Below are 15,188 nucleotides of genomic sequence, written 5' to 3'. Positions count from 1 at the left end.
ATTTTGAATGCTGGCTCAGCCTTTTGAGGTATTGGAGACCTTGGCTAAGTTACCTAGCCTCCTGGAACCTCGGTTTCCCTTAGCTGAAAATGAAAAGTGTTCTCCCTTAAAAGGTCCCCATGAGGATTGAGTATGATGTGTGGTGACACAGTATTAATGCATTACAAATGCTTGAGAATTGTGAACTCTGGCAGAATGAGCTTCAGTTCAATAATATGCATTCATATTCAGTGCTTGCTATGAGGGCAAACACTAGAAGTTTTTTGCATGCATTCTCTTATTACCATAACCCTCTAAGTTACTGCCTTTCTAAAGAAACTGAGGTCAGGATGTGAAACAAAAGGTTAGCTTTAATGTATGCTCTTAACTAACAATATGACTTCTGTGACTTCCTAGCATGAGATTTTTTTTTTTCCTCTTTACTTTTTTGGGTTATAGATTTTTCCCACTGGGCTGGGAAAATAAGCCTGAGACCAGAGACTATCCCATCTTTGCATATTTAGGTAGAGAATAGATAACAAGTGTATCATATTTGAGAAACCAGAAGGGAAAGAGACCTCTCCAGTGCTATCAGGAAGGCCTCATGCAGGCCTTGGAAGGGACCAAGTATTTGTAAAGATCTGGGGGGGTGGGGTCCAATGGGGAGTAGAGAAGCTACTACTACCAGGGAGTACAATTAGAAGGTGTGTGCGGTTTGGGGGGGTGGGACGCAGAGTTAACAGTTGCCTAGGTGAAACAAAAGCATGTGGTCATGGGTTTGATGCTAGACTAGATGTGCAGAGGGAAAGTGATGTCTGGAGGCTGTTAAAGACAATGTAATGGTGCATTGTCCAGCGGGCTGGGGGGCTGGATTTGAAGAGATCTGAAAACAAGGGTGTAACCCAGAGAGAAAGTTCATGCTTCAGTTGATGGGAAGCTGTTGGGTGAGGGGGCGGGCAGTGGCTCGTTCACACCCACCTGTACTCTAACACACACTGTCCCTGCACATGTGTCCCATATGGTCATTTTTGGCAACCTCCCTTCAAATAGCAATTCCATAAGCCTATAGGTTTTACTTTTTAGTATCGTAGACCCCAAGAAAATCTCTTCAAGGGGCACCTGGGTGGCTCAGTTGGTTAAGCATCCGACTTCAGCTCGGGTCATGATATCCCGGTACGTGGGTTTGAGCCCTGCATCAGGCTCTACACTGATGGTGCAGAGCCTGTGTGGGATTCTCTCTGTCCGTCTCTCTGCCCCTCCTCCACTCACTGTCTCTTTCTCAAAAACAAAAAAATAAGCTTAAAAAAATATATTCAAAACCCCAGAATGATTCATTCCTTACACAATATACATACCTTCTAGAATGCGTGCATGCTTATAAATTTGTTTCCAGATTGTGGAGCTTTTCACAGAACTCCCCAGAAACCCATCTTCCAAATAAGAACCCAAGCATTGTACCTATGGGTAGGGGGTGGTCATAGTTTACATGTTCTTTTCTCCGTTTTAAAGACTTTAGTTAAGTACTCTCTACAGTCAGCATGGGGCTTGACCTTACAACCCCAAATCAAGAGGTGCACACTCCCCCAACCAAGCCATCCAGGCACCCTGACATTTTATTTTCTTGTTCTCTTAAAGATGGCAACCCATGAGATATTAACAATTTCCGATGTCAGACTCAAGTTACTCACAAATCCCTGCCCTCAGCGTTAGCAGCAGTAGGTTGCCTTGACTCTCCCAGTTTCAGAATCTGGTTTTTCTACTTCACAAGCTGGTGTTTCTACTTGGCTTGGTGGAGTGTGGATTTTCCCAGTCCCACTGATCTCTCTGCCTTCAAATCCTGGAATCTATAACCAGGTCCTGATTTTCTAAGGAAGCATGAAGAAACAGTAATTGTGTTAGATACTTGTTTGTCAGGATTATTGAGTGTCTATAGAAACTGGCTACATTCAGGAGAGCCCTTCTCAAGCGTGACGACGTTTTCTGTTTCTAAAGTTCCCCCCTCCCCCAAAGAACCTATTTTGACTTTGGCACTCTATTCTTTCACCTTACACCAAATCATTAGATCTCTTTCCTTACGTTCTGCCTGCAGAGAAGGCATCTGTCAGCCTTCAGGCCCCCACACCAGCACACATTTGTAATCATTGGCGGTGGATTATAAGCCTTCGAGCTCATAGGGTTGGTGTTAGAAAACGTGCTTTTAATGGCATCCACCTCCCCTGCTTTGGACAGTGCCATTTAGCCGAGGTCAAGGTTTAATTGCAGAGCAAGTGATTGGTGTCTGTACCCTGCAGTCCCTGAACTTGGAATACCCTGGGGCGGACCCCACTTGGTGACAAATTCTAAACTATGCATTGGCTCATGTTTGTAACTTTTCTTCTATAGTGAGGAGTTCACAGGGGAAGGAATGTCCTAGGAAACTTGGCTTAAAAAAAAAAAAAAAAAAGACACCAGATAGGGTAGTTGGGCCTTGGCCAAAACTTATTTATTGACCCGAAAAGGAGGAGTAGCAGGGAACTTCCCCGTCATCCTTTTTGTTTGTTGGGCTCATGATGAGAGACACTCCCTTCCCCCCCCACCCACCCCATGCCCCTGACCCACTTCTCCTTCTCCCGTGTTATCTAACCTGCCCTGACAGACCTAGGCAGGTGCTCCATAGTCTACATGGAGGCTTCGTTCCTCCCCGAGAGTCCAGGCTTCTGGTGTGACTGACATATCTGTCTGGGAAGTGGGAGAAAGGCCAGAACCCAAGGCTGTTACCCCTGCTTCCCACACCCAGTGGGTAATAAGAGTGGCGTCAAGGGGATGACGCCAAAGCATTATTAGTGGCCTCTGGCAGATAGAAATAGCAAAGCTGGAGGGGCAACCTGAAAACTGGCCGGGATGGGAGAGTTGGCCCCACAGATGAAGACTCAATCTTGGGAAGATACTGAGCTGGGAGCAACTGGACAGGGAAAGATGGCAGAGAGGCACCAGTTACTCCCTCAGGTGAGTTATCCTCCAGATCCCTCCGTCTAGCACCCACCCCTCACCTTTCCTCGGGGAAGTGAGGGCAGGACACCCTAAGGGTGCAGATCCGGTGCCCCCGGGAACACACAGGTCTGAGTGTGCAGAGCCCCTCTCCATGCTGGTCTGGGCGATGTTTATAGGGGGCCCAGTGGCTTGGGGCTGGAAGCCTCCTTGTGACTATGGAGGGGACAGGGCTGCTGGCCCCCGCTGAGGGAATTCCCTGCGGGCTGTCCCTCAGGTTCTTGTCCCAACCCCTCCCCCGCACCCCTCTCACACCTGCTTCGACCCCAAGCAGATCAGATGTGGCAATGGGGGGGGTCATGTGACGGAGAGATGGCTATAAATAGCTGGGGGTGGGCATGCTGCCCCAGACGCCTTGGGGACAGGCAAGAGGACGGGCTTAAGGAGCTGTACGGGGGGAGGCCCCGGGGCGAGCAGGCCAAGGCCTGGCCCAGGGAAGGAACATGGAGCGGTCGGAGTCCCAGCGGCGTGGGGGGGAGCAAAGCTGGTGGGGTAGTGCCCCCCAGTACCAGTATATGCCTTTTGAGCACTGCACCAGCTACGGACTACCCTCCGAAAATGGGGCCCTTCAGCACAGGCTCCGGAGGGACGCAGGCCCCCGTCCCAACACCCGCCCCACACAGGTAAAGTCCAAGGGGGAGGGGGTGGTGGAATCCGGGGGACAGTTGTGTGACGGCTGGGGGTGGGTGAATGAGGAATCAGGTGAAAGCAGGAGAAGTGTTGTGTTAACTTTAAAAAGTACATGGTGATGTGTTCAAAATACGAAAATCCTTCAAAGGGCTGAGCTCAGCTAAGCGTGCGTTTATAGAGATCCCATCCCCTTTTTTTATATAACCCTGACTAACAGGACACCCGAATCCTAGGGAGGAAAGGCATAGCCACACAGGCTTGACTAGCCCGTGCTTACATAACCTGCCCAGAGTGGTTGGCGTGGGAGCCCACACCTCTGTGTGAAGCTGCCTCTTACTCCCTCACCCCCACGCAGACACCACCAGCTCTCTCCCTGCTGACCCTCTGCAGTGCGCGCACAAATAAACGCTTCTGCACAAGGCAGAGGAAAGGTGCTGGGGTAAGTGGAGAAAACGAACTGGATTGCAGATCAGTGATCAAAGGTACACCAGGGTCAAAATGAGCAGAAGAACCGCAGCCTAACTTTTGGGTGGGAAGGTCGATCAGGTAGGAGTCCATCAGGTTGTAGGCGCCCCGCCCCGGGGAGGTAGAGGTGTGCATTCCTAGTGAGCTCACTGCGGGCATCTGGATGGGTGGGCTGTGGACATCTAGCACGGAAAAGGGGACTGACGGCACAACTATGAAGGAAAGCCTGCGAGGTTGCCGCAGATAAACAAGCAGGTGATCCGTGAGGAAATGTGTGTGCACGTGTTTTAGCTAAAGATGGCAGGGAGGGGTGGGTGATGAGGGGATGCAGACAGGGCAGGGAACCAAGGGGTGGCTGTGCAGGTAATGTCAGCACTGGGGGACGGGAGGATCCACGCAGCAGTCCGCATCATCCCGGAGATGGAGATGGTTACTAAGGGCACCCCTGGGGAATCAGTGGGGGTGGGGACACAAAGTCAGGAGAGATGGGAATGGTGAGTGCGGGGAGAGGGGCTTCCCGGAGAAGGTGGGGCCTGGCCTGGCCTTGCAACACCAGACGGGATTGGACAGAAAGGCCCCTCCTCAGGGCCCTGCTCCTCTCACCGGTCACCACATGCCTCGGTGGGGCGAGTGAAATGCCGTCAAGGCGCAGCGACAAAGTAGCAGGAAGCTTCGTGATGGAGAAGAATGGTAAATTAATTTCAGAAGTAGAGCTGGCCTGAAAGTAAAGAAGAGAGGTTTGGACTTAAGTTTTTCTTTGTTTCATTTTTATTATGGAACATTCCAAACTTAAAAAATAGACCCATGTAATGAACCCCCAAATGCCCCTTACCCAGCTTTCACCAATCACCGATATTGTGTCTACACTGCTTCACCTCTCCTTCCCATTCCCAGCCTCACCCCTATACACCCGTGAATCCCAGCACCCCCCTCACACTTGAGCTGTCCCTCCCTTCCCCCAGCTCTGCTCTGATGCGGTGCCTCGCCCTGAAACACCCGGCACAGATTTGGCTCTCTCAGGTGTTTCCCAGCCAGGGTTTGGTCTGCAGCAACCCCTTCCTCACCTCCACACCCCCTTCCTTGCCTCCACCAGCCTGGGGCCCCAGACAGCTGAAACAGCAGGTGGAGGAACATGCACTGATCCACAGGGGGAGTGTCTGCTCTCTGGGGCCAGGTAGCGCAGGGAGGGACACACTGTCTCGCTCAGTCACCCACCTCATCCCAGAAGACAGAACAGCCATGAGCTGGGCAAAGAGTGTGCTCCTGTCCAGAACTGGGGCGTAAACTCTGCTGCTCATATTGTGAAATCAGATCTCTCCCACCCAGGCTCTCCCAGAACCGGCAACACGACCTGGCCTGACCCTGGCCCCAGAGGACGGAGCTAGTGAAGGGGGGGAGGACAGACCAAAAGCAGTGAGAGCCCTTGCTCCCCCGGCCCCAAACACACGTGTTCTCCATGGGGATGAGAGCAGAGGGCTCCCAGATCTGAGGGGCGCCGCTCTGTCCTCTCCCAGTAGTGTGAGCGTCTAGTAATCCTGCCATGGGAAGTCCCTTACCAGGACTGCTTCCTGATTGTGCACATGAGCACAGGGAGGTGAGGCGGGTGGGCTTCCTCTGAACTTGAGAGAGCATCTGAGGGGCCTCAAGAGAGGCCAGACACACCAAGGCAAAGAGAAACCAAGAGTCCCCTGCTAGTCTGTCCTTGCTGGTCCACGTCAGGATTCCTAGGAGGGAGGCCAGGCAGAGAAGGGGGGTCTGGGATAGTAGGGAGAGGCTGACACACAGTAAGCTGGGTCACACATAAAACACCTGATTGACACGGATCCCCCGTCTTAGCAGAGTTCCTGTGTCTCCACTTTAGAGTAGAAGCTGGCCTCCTTGCCATCCATCAAGATGAGGACAGAGGTGGGGTGAGGATGGGTACAGGGGTAAAGGCGTCCAGAGTGGGAGTGTGTAGATGGAGCATTGAGGGCAGGGACCACCACAAAGTGACCCTACGTGAGGCTCTCAACGCCCAGGAATTTAAAAAGCGGTTTGTTTCCTCTGTGGGTCTGGGTGCTTCCCTCCGTCTATTCCTTCGGACTCCAAAAAAACAGACGTTTTCCATTCCCCCTGTGTCCAGATTTATGGCCATCACAAACAGCAGCCCCCGCACAAGGAGCAGGGCATGGGGATGCCCCCGAAGACGGGCTCCAGTGACAGCCTGGACAGCAAGGATGAGGATCACTCTTCTAAATGTCAAGGTGATGGGGACTGAGGAATAAAGGGATCTGGACTGGAAGGAGGCGCAGGGATTAGGAGAACTGGGACATCCCCACCGCCTGTAGCTCACTCTCCGCCCTCCCCTCACCCACACCCAAGCCCCCCTCCAAGCAGTAGGGAAAGGCATCTCTCTCTGCCTCCTCTCACCCTGCCTGGCTCCCTCCTCTCCCTCCCAGCCACTCCCAGGAAAGGAGAGTTAGAAAGAACTCAGGTATCCCATGGGCAAACCCAGTGAATGAGGTGCAGCGATAGACAAGACCCCAGGGGCCCAGCTCCTCTGCTCCTGTCCTCAGTCACAGCCCAGAGCAGTGACCGGTTAGCTGCTCTTTTTGTCTTTCCCTCTTCCCAGACTGTATGCGCCGCCTGGGACACGTGGTAAGAAGGAAATTAGGAGAAGACTGGATCTTTCTGGTGCTCCTGGGACTGCTTATGGCTCTGGTCAGCTGGAGCATGGATTATGTCAGTGCCAAAAGCCTTCAGGGTAGGTTTAACCTGGTCCTTTACCCTCAGCCTCTCTTCGCACAGCCGTTCCTAGAGTTTCTAGAGTTCCTGCCTGGGATAAGCTTGGGGGAGGGGGGGCGCTGCACAGAGGAGGTCTGGCCCAGGAGAAGACCAGACCCGGACCCAGATGCACTTCTGCCCCTTCAGCTGCTGCCATACAACCTGTGGGTGCCCCTCTAATAGGGTGACCAGCTCATCCCCATTTCCCCAGGGCTTTTCTGGTTTGGGCACTGACCACCCTGAGTCCCAGGCACCCTCCCCCCACCCCAGGTTCTGGGCAAACTGGGGCAGCCTGCAGTCCCAGCACTCAGAAGTGGGGTTCGCAGACTCTACCTCCTACAAGTGGTGGGAACTTGACAGGTCACGGCACCTCCCACAACTCGGGCTCCCTTGTGTCCAGTGAGAACAATACCGTGTGGTGAGGTCAGACGGGATGGCCAGGCCGTGAGGACGCTCCTTGCACACTGTGATGTGCTGCGCCATGGGGGTGCGGTGACATCCCGCCACGCTGGGACTGAGCTCAGGCACGTGTCTCTGCAGCCTACAAGTGGACCTATTACCAGATGCAGCCCAGCCTGCCTCTGCAGTACCTGGTCTGGATCACCTTCCCGCTAACTCTCATCCTCTTCAGCGCCCTCTTTTGCCACCTCATCTCTCCCCAGGCCGTTGGTGAGAACCTCCCACCCCCCCATCCGCTCACCACCCTACCCCTGTCGTGTCATCAGTGTTATCTCTTTAGCCTGTAGACCCTTCCAGTGCCCTTCCTCCCTCGCTCAGCCCCTCAACCCGACTGACGGCCCTTTCCCCTGTCTTGCCATCGTCTCCCCACCCACGCCCATCACCACGTCCGCCTGTCTGGATGTTTGTTTCCCTTTTAACCTCTAGCTGGAAGCGGCACATAATCACTCTTTGAACCTTTTAGGCTCCGGGATCCCTGAGATGAAGACAATACTCCGTGGGGTCATCCTGAAGGAATATCTCACCCTCAAGGCCTTTGTGGCCAAGGTTGTGGCCCTGACTGCAGGGCTGGGCAGTGGCATTCCTGTGGGGAAGGAGGTAAGTCCACTGGTGCTCCGGCAGAGGGCAGCACTGAGCCCGGAGGGAGCTCTGGGAGCCTGAGACCAGGGGCGCTGGGAGAGCCAGCGCCAGGGTACATTAGGGAGGGGAAATACTAGGGAAGGTCCTAGTCCTGGAGCAGAATAACAGAAGTCTGAGCCGGTAGGGCCTTAGAGCAGTCTCCCAGACTGGGCCCTGTTGACATTTTGGGTCGGGTAATTCTTGGTTCTGGGGGACTGCCCTGTGCATTGTGGAAGGTTTAGCAGATCCCTGGCCTCTACCTCCTAGATGTTGGTAGCGCCCCCTCGTTTGGAGAATCAGAATGCCTCCAGATATTGGCAAATTTCCCTGGGGGGTGGGGAGAGGGATCTCGCCCGGTGGAGGCCCACTGCCTTGGAGGCACTTCAGACCAGTTTCCTTGTTTTAATATTACGGAAGCTGAACCCCAGAGAGAGGCTGTGTTTTTTTCAAGGTTATACTCACGTGCATTCTTGCCCGGCCACAATCGGGAATCCACACAGCAAGCAGCCAGAGTCTTTTCAAAATGGAATCAGTACTGGCAGAACCTCTGCTTAAGAACTTCTAATGGCTTTCCAGTCTTCTAAAAATCAAGTACAAACGTCTCTCTGGGGCCCAGGAGACCTGTGCTGATCTGGCTTCTTTCTGTCTGGTCTTCTGCTCTCCCAAGCCGCCCTTGTTCACTGCGTTTGGGTGACAGGGTCTTCCTGTCCCTCAATCACACAAGCTGTTCCCGTCCCAGGACCCAGCGTGGAGCGTTCTTCCTCCTGACACCCACGTGGCTCACTGCCTCATTTCAGTGGAGACACTACTCAATTGTGGCCGTCCCCGAGTGCCTTCTCTAAACCCACATCACACCCTAGTCTGTCTGCCTCTCTCTATCCCCTCACCCTTTCTCATTTTCTCCACCTGTAGCCTCCCTGAAATGCTGGTCCATCTCCCCACCCCCACCCCCCACCCCCTTCCCCTCTGGAATGAAGTTCAGGAGGGCAGATCCTCTGTCATGCTCACTGCCGCATTTCTGGCACGCAGCTCAGTGCCTGGAGCCATAAAGCTTGTCCAGTGAAGGACGCACAGCCTCCCGTCTGGACCCCTGCTGCTGACCCCTCACCTCCCTCTCTCTCCCAGGGCCCATTTGTGCACATAGCCAGCATCTGTGCTGCTGTCCTCAGCAAGTTCATGTCAATGTTCTGCGGGGTATATGAGGTAAGGTTGAGAAAGAAAATGAGGGACGGGCTGTGTGTGCTTAGGGCGTCGGGAGGGCTGCCTTTGCTCTGGGCTGGCCATGATGCTGAAAGGGGGCGTCGCGCTAACCCACGCTCCTTTATTCTACACAAACACCGCGCCCCAGCCCCCCCTCCCCGCCCCCCCCAGCCACGTACCCCAGCCTTTTCCCGGCCGCCCTTCTCCATCTGCTCCCCGGCTCCTCCAGGCCTGCAGGCCCACCAGCTCCCATGCTGCCCCTCGTCAGTGCCCCCCACACCCCCACCCCCGCGCCCCATCCAAGCTCCGCCCTTGCCTCCTGTACCCACCCTGTCCCTCTGTTTTCCTGGTCCTCCCCACCCCATCTCTCACAAGCACTGCTGCCGACCCTAGCCCTCCACCCTCCTCGTCCTGCGTGCTTCTCTGTTGCAGACCGTGTCTGGGCGGCTTGATCTCCTGGTGCCGGCCTGTGCGGTGGGCGTGGGATGCTGCTTTGCAGCCCCTATTGGAGGCAAGTCCCACTTCCTCCCTACCCCGGAGCACGACCTGGAAGGGGGTTTGAGTGGCTGCCTAAGCTTTGGGGTGGAGAGGGTGCTCGCTGAAGGGACTGGGGGGTGGGCATTCAAGGAGTGACCCCGGATCGCAGCCCCTGGGTTCCAGGCACCCACGCTTTTCCGCCAAAGGGCTATGTGTTCTTTCGCGGCTGGCGGCTGTTTTATGCAGGCTTTTATTGGTACCGTTTGTCTGAAGTCCTCTCTGTTTCTCTTCTTATCGACACTTCTTGCCCGGGTTGTCCGCATCTCCAGCCCCTCTCTGATGATCATTTATTGGCTTACCTGCCTTGCATATATTTACCTTTTATTTCTAAGTTTGGCTTGCCCTATGAGGTCACTTCCTGTTTGCCAAACTAACTGAGTATCTCTTGACCTGGGAATCACTGGGGGAGATGGGACCACTGTGAGTCTCTGTGACTTAAGCCTCTCTTTCTGCCTTATTCCCCACCCTTGCCTGTTCGTTCCTCTCTGCTCCCCTTCCCTGCCCCACCCCCCATCTCTCTGTCTGTCTCTCTCTCTCCCCTAGTAGCAGCCATACTATTACACTGACATGCTGACTGTGGGCTGTGCTGTGGGAGTTGGCTGTTGTTTTGGGACACCACTCGGAGGCAAGTGATTTACCCCCCTACATCAGTCCACTGCCTGGCCCTGCTCCCTGAGTGCGATACTGCCAGTTAAAACAAAAGTATGACAAGAACAGCAAACTTTTAGTGAGCATTTACCGTGTGCAGGTGATGTTCTAAGCACCTTACTCCTGCTAAAAACTGTATGAGACCGACAGCACAGAGGAGAGGGAGGAGAAAACTGATCACAGAGAGGGTAAGTGACTTGAGCAAGGCCAGCCCATTAGCAAGAGGTAGAGCGGGGAATGAAAACCAAGGCAGTCTCCCCAGTCCCCCTACTTGTAATCAATAAAGCCTGTCGAAATTGTTGGACACCTTTGCCCTCCACTTATTACGTCCTCTAACCGGGGACCTTATGTAGTGTGTTCTCCACGGGAGAGCTTCCATTGTGCGTGTTACCAAGGACATGGGGGTCTAGGTGCGGTTATTCAGACTAATGGTCAGCTTTAATGAGGGCTGCGGACAGGAATTAAAGCACCTTTGCTCCCTGACAGCAACATAAACCTGAGATTAGTTCTCCCCGCACACGAAAGGCAAAGGGCAGCTTTTTAGACTGTTTTCTTTGTCCTGGGTCACTAACAAGTGGGCACGGACAGAGAAAGCAGCTGTGTTTACTTAGTGGTGAGTCCGTTGTAACAAGATTAACACAGGAGGGACTACATGGATCATTCATTCATTGGATTCATTGGTGATAAAAAGGGCACCGAGTTGACACTGGGGAAACAAAATTGCCGGAAAAGCATATGCTCCTTAAACGTTAGAGGTAGCTTTTCAATTATGAAAATGTAATCAGTCCCTTCATAGAGGAGTGCGCAGGTAACTCCCACGTCTCAGCTCAGGAATGACTTACAAGTAAGCGTTCAGAGGGAGCAGAAAGTGTGTCATACCCGTTTGTCCTGATGCTGTGCCCAGCGTAAGATCAGCTAGCATCCTGTCTGTACTTCTGGTGTCAGCTCTTGTCATTAAAGTCACCAGTCTCCACGAGTGAGGGGTGTATTTGAATTTCTGTACACACTTCAGTGCGTTTGAATTTCTGTACACGTTAGACATTCACACTTAACATTTGCACCCACTTTCACCTTTACTTTCTCTTTTTGCCTTACAAATCCAGAAAGTCTAAAAAGCATTTTCAGACAGGTGGGCTTTTTAAAAAAATTTTTTTTTAATCAGCCAGATTATTTTAAAATGAAGAGAATGTGTATTTTTTGCATAAAACTGGAATGTCTAGGATGAACGAGGAAGGTTTCTCTTGGTCCAGTGTAGAATATAGGGAAGGTGGTAAGGGAGCGACAGGTAAAACATGGCTCTTGACCCGAGAAAAGGTTCAGTACTGAAAAATTAAGATGCCATTTTCAGGGGGCGCCTGGGTGGCTCAGTCAGTTGAGCATCTGACTCTTGATTTCAGCTCAGGTCATGATCCCAGGGTCTTGGAATCAAGCCCAGCATTGGGTTCTGTGCTGAGCATGGAACCTGATTGAGATCCTCTCTCCCTTTCTCTGCCCCTCCCCCACTTGCGCACACATGCACACACTCTTTCTCAAATTTTTTAAAAATTAAAAAATAAATACCCTGGAAGGTAGGCTTATTTGATTATTTTTCTTTTTTTAAGAACATAGAGTAATTCTGAAAGAAAACATTAGTAAAACGATAATTTATTCATTACATAGCCAACTCTTAATTCCTTACACTGATGAAAGAAATCTGCTTCAACAACCTGCTAAAACGACAAACATCTTTTTGCTTGTACCGTGTGCCCTCTGTGCGGTGTGCCCTCTGGGTGTGCTGGATCCCATACTCCCAGGGGCTCACAGCTGACGGGGTAGATGGGCAGATAAACCCATCATCATAGCCCACCCAAAGAAGTGTCTCGATGACAGTTTGGGCAAAGTGCAAGGAAGACAATGAGGACAGGGTACTTTGGACAGAAGAGACAGCATTGCAAAGTCAAGATCTGGGGGCTGTAATCACAGTAGATGAGAGCATTGTTAAGAGAAACAGGAACAGGAAGTGAGTCTGCACAGGGAAACCATGAAGGAAGGAAATCATGAATCGTGAAGGTCCTCACAGGCCATGCACAAGAATGTAGATTCTATTCTCTAGGCCACAATTTGTCCAAATGTGTTTTACAGAACATGGTTCTCCATGGCATTAATAGAGGTAACGTGAAAAGTGTTCCAAGGTCAAATAAGTTGGAAAAACACTGTGTTAAACAGCTAGTTCTTTAAACTGGAAGAGTTATCGGAATGTTGGATATGCTGGCATGCTTTGTGAATATGCAAAATGTGGCTCCAGTACAGCATTTCCCACAGAATCCCTTCTGCAAGGAACTTCTCATAAGACTCAGAAGACCTCACAGATCGGGCTTTTGGAAATGCTGTCACAGGGGAAGGGGAGCCATGGAAGAATTCTGTACAAGGAAGGGAGTGACACACGACAGGCCCGGCACATCCATCCAGTCCCTCCAGCAGATGCATGCAGAGTTGGACCAGCCTGTGGATTAACAGGATTCAGTCTAAGATTAAGAAGAAGGCTATTGTCAAAGCCCTGATGCCAGATGATGAGAGACTGAACTGGACAGAGGAAGAAGAGAGAAGAGGATGATACATACGGATGATAGAAAGTAAAATTGATGTGACCTGGAGGTTGATTTTATGTGAGGCTATAAAGGATGAGACAGAGGAATCTGGGCCAACTCCCAAAGTTTATTCCAAGGAAAATTGGGTGGACAGCGGTACTGGTCAGCAAGACAAGGAATATGGGACATGAAACGGGTCTGGAGGAGTTGATCCATTTTACTTTAAATCTATTGAGTTTGAAGATCCAGTGGCATAGCCGAGTGATACTGACCAGGCAGCTGGACTGTTGAGTCTGAAGTCCAGGAACTGAGCTGAACACATGGCTTTGCTAACAAGTAGCCTGTCGGTGGCAGTTGAAGCCATGAAATGGAGAAAGTGTGTCTGTGAGTAGCAAGAGCAGGAGGCCAAGGTCAAGGCCCTGGCTTGGGCAGGGGCAAAGGAGTCAGAGGGGGAGAACAGGGAACATCCAGGGCGGCAGAAGAGAGCTGTACCACAGAACAGAAACCAGAAAGTTTCCAGAAGCTGTTTGTGTTTTTAATGCTTTGTTTGCTCTTAGCGGCACATTTTCTGCTTGGCTCAGACTAATAGTAAAATCAGTTCTCATTCCTGAGTATAGAGTGACAGACTGCTGGGGAAAGCATCCCAGAACCACATCATAGGAAAGAAAATCTAGCCCAGGGTTTCAAAATATGGTCGTAAAATATTCATAAGTTGGATAGCTTACACCCCAACAAATCAAAGCTGACTTTGTTTTATTACTGGTAAAGAAAAGGAGAGAGACTTCCTCCACCTGCTCCCCACACTGTGTCAAATCCTCCTTTCAGCCCGAGGAGACAGCAGCCTTACCGGCCGTGATTTGAGGAGCGGGGGCAGAAAGGGTGGCTGGCAGCTCCAGCTGCCCCAAATTCCCCCTTCCCTCGCTCCGCTCTCTGAAATTTCACCCGTTCTGTTCTCTCTTGTTCTCTCTCCTCCCCTTCCTCTCCCGTTCACCCATAGAACAGACAGAAAGCCCCGACGATGTGTCAGGCATTGTATTAGGTGGTGGTTTCCAAGGAACTTTTGATCCTAGGGGGAACTCAGAGATGGAAACACATAACAAGTGCTCAAACAGTCCAAAATTCTGAGACAGTCAGCTGTTTCCACCTGACGAGGGGCACCTGGAATGCCTTCCCAGAGAAGGTGACTTTTGAACTGACCCCTAGGGACCCTCGGCCAAAATGCTGCAGCTACTCTGTGAGGGAGTAACCGGCAGGCCACTATCCTCTTGGCACAAGTAACTTACTCAACTATTGACTGTCACCTGTGAAACAGAGCGGGGCGGTCCCGGAGGAGTCCAGAGTTGTGACTTTGCATGTAGAACAGGGAGAAAAACATTGGCTCGGACGGAAGCTGCTACCTGAGGGGTCTCAGGCCAGCAGCAGTTCACCGTGGGGGGAAAGGAGGAGATGCACCTTAGCTGGTTCCTGGTTGCTCTTGGGCCCAGGCCTCTCCTCCACTCATCTAGTTACATGCTGCATTTTTCTGGTTTCTCTTCCTCATTTTCCATAAAGATGAGGCTTAGCTAGCTACTATTTCTTGCCATCAATTTTTATCCTGCATCTAATCAAAGTCCACTCCCGTATTCTTAATACGTTCAAAGGTTATTTTCCTTGCTGTCTCTTGAATCTTGCTTTTAGGCCCTCATTAGCGTTCCTCACTTTGTCCCTCCCTCTGCTTGCTATCGGTCTGTGTATCGACCTCCTCATTTTCCGCTCCAGCATCTGCTCAGAAACAGTGCTATTTAGGCCTTTTAATTAGCTTTCCTTCTGCCCCACTCACCTTTCTGAAACAAAATTGTTTTTAACTCCTAGCCTCTTGGTTTTTCCCCTTGTTTTTGTTATTTTATGTCAGGTTTTTAATGTTAACTTTTTTTTTTTAATTTGAGAGAGAGCACGCACAGGGGAGGGGGGGAGAGAGAGAGAGAGAGAGAGAGAAAATATTAAGCTGGCTCTGCACTCAACGTGCATGCACAGGGCTCAATCTCATGACCCGGGATCATGGCCTGAGCCAAAATCAAGAGTCAGACACTCAGCCGACTGAGCCGCCCAGGCGCCCCTAATATTAATTTTTAAACACTTTGATGAATCCTCTTCTTTTCTTGGAATATTGATTATTGTCAGCTCTCATGAAGGCTTCTCATGTTCATTTTTCTTATTTGTTCCTTATAAAGTTGCCTCAAGGTATGTGGTACCTGGGAGGAGGGAGTAGAGATTGGAGGGAATGTGAAGGAGAGTTCCCGTGGGTCCTGCTCTGCC

General features: G+C 51.6%; 1 protein-coding gene across 3 annotated transcripts in view; it reads left to right on the top strand.

Annotated features, from left to right (window-relative positions):
• Window positions 1-1,835: 1,835 nt before the first annotated feature.
• CLCN1 (chloride voltage-gated channel 1) overlaps window positions 1,836-15,188 on the top strand; it is a 34,705-nt gene continuing 21,352 nt past the window's right edge. The window contains exons 1-7 of one of the 3 annotated variants that reach the window (XM_053217949.1): window positions 1,836-2,964; window positions 6,224-6,344; window positions 6,713-6,844; window positions 7,405-7,533; window positions 7,787-7,920; window positions 9,067-9,144; window positions 10,225-10,303. In XM_053217949.1, the coding sequence (XP_053073924.1) occupies window positions 2,860-2,964; window positions 6,224-6,344; window positions 6,713-6,844; window positions 7,405-7,533; window positions 7,787-7,920; window positions 9,067-9,144; window positions 10,225-10,303 (778 nt within the window). In that variant the 5' untranslated portion in view covers window positions 1,836-2,859. Of the gene's footprint in view, window positions 2,965-3,011; window positions 3,630-6,223; window positions 6,345-6,712; window positions 6,845-7,404; window positions 7,534-7,786; window positions 7,921-9,066; window positions 9,145-10,224; window positions 10,304-15,188 lie in introns of those variants that run through there. The other 2 variants (XM_053217950.1, XM_027075657.2) reach the window with 2 other exon arrangements.

Source organism: Acinonyx jubatus, chromosome A2, assembly GCF_027475565.1.
Source record: "Acinonyx jubatus isolate Ajub_Pintada_27869175 chromosome A2, VMU_Ajub_asm_v1.0, whole genome shotgun sequence".
Classification (NCBI taxonomy): domain Eukaryota; kingdom Metazoa; phylum Chordata; class Mammalia; order Carnivora; family Felidae; genus Acinonyx; species Acinonyx jubatus.
The sequence above is the reverse complement of the archived record's forward strand: the minus strand, read 5'-3'. Positions and strand labels throughout refer to the sequence as shown.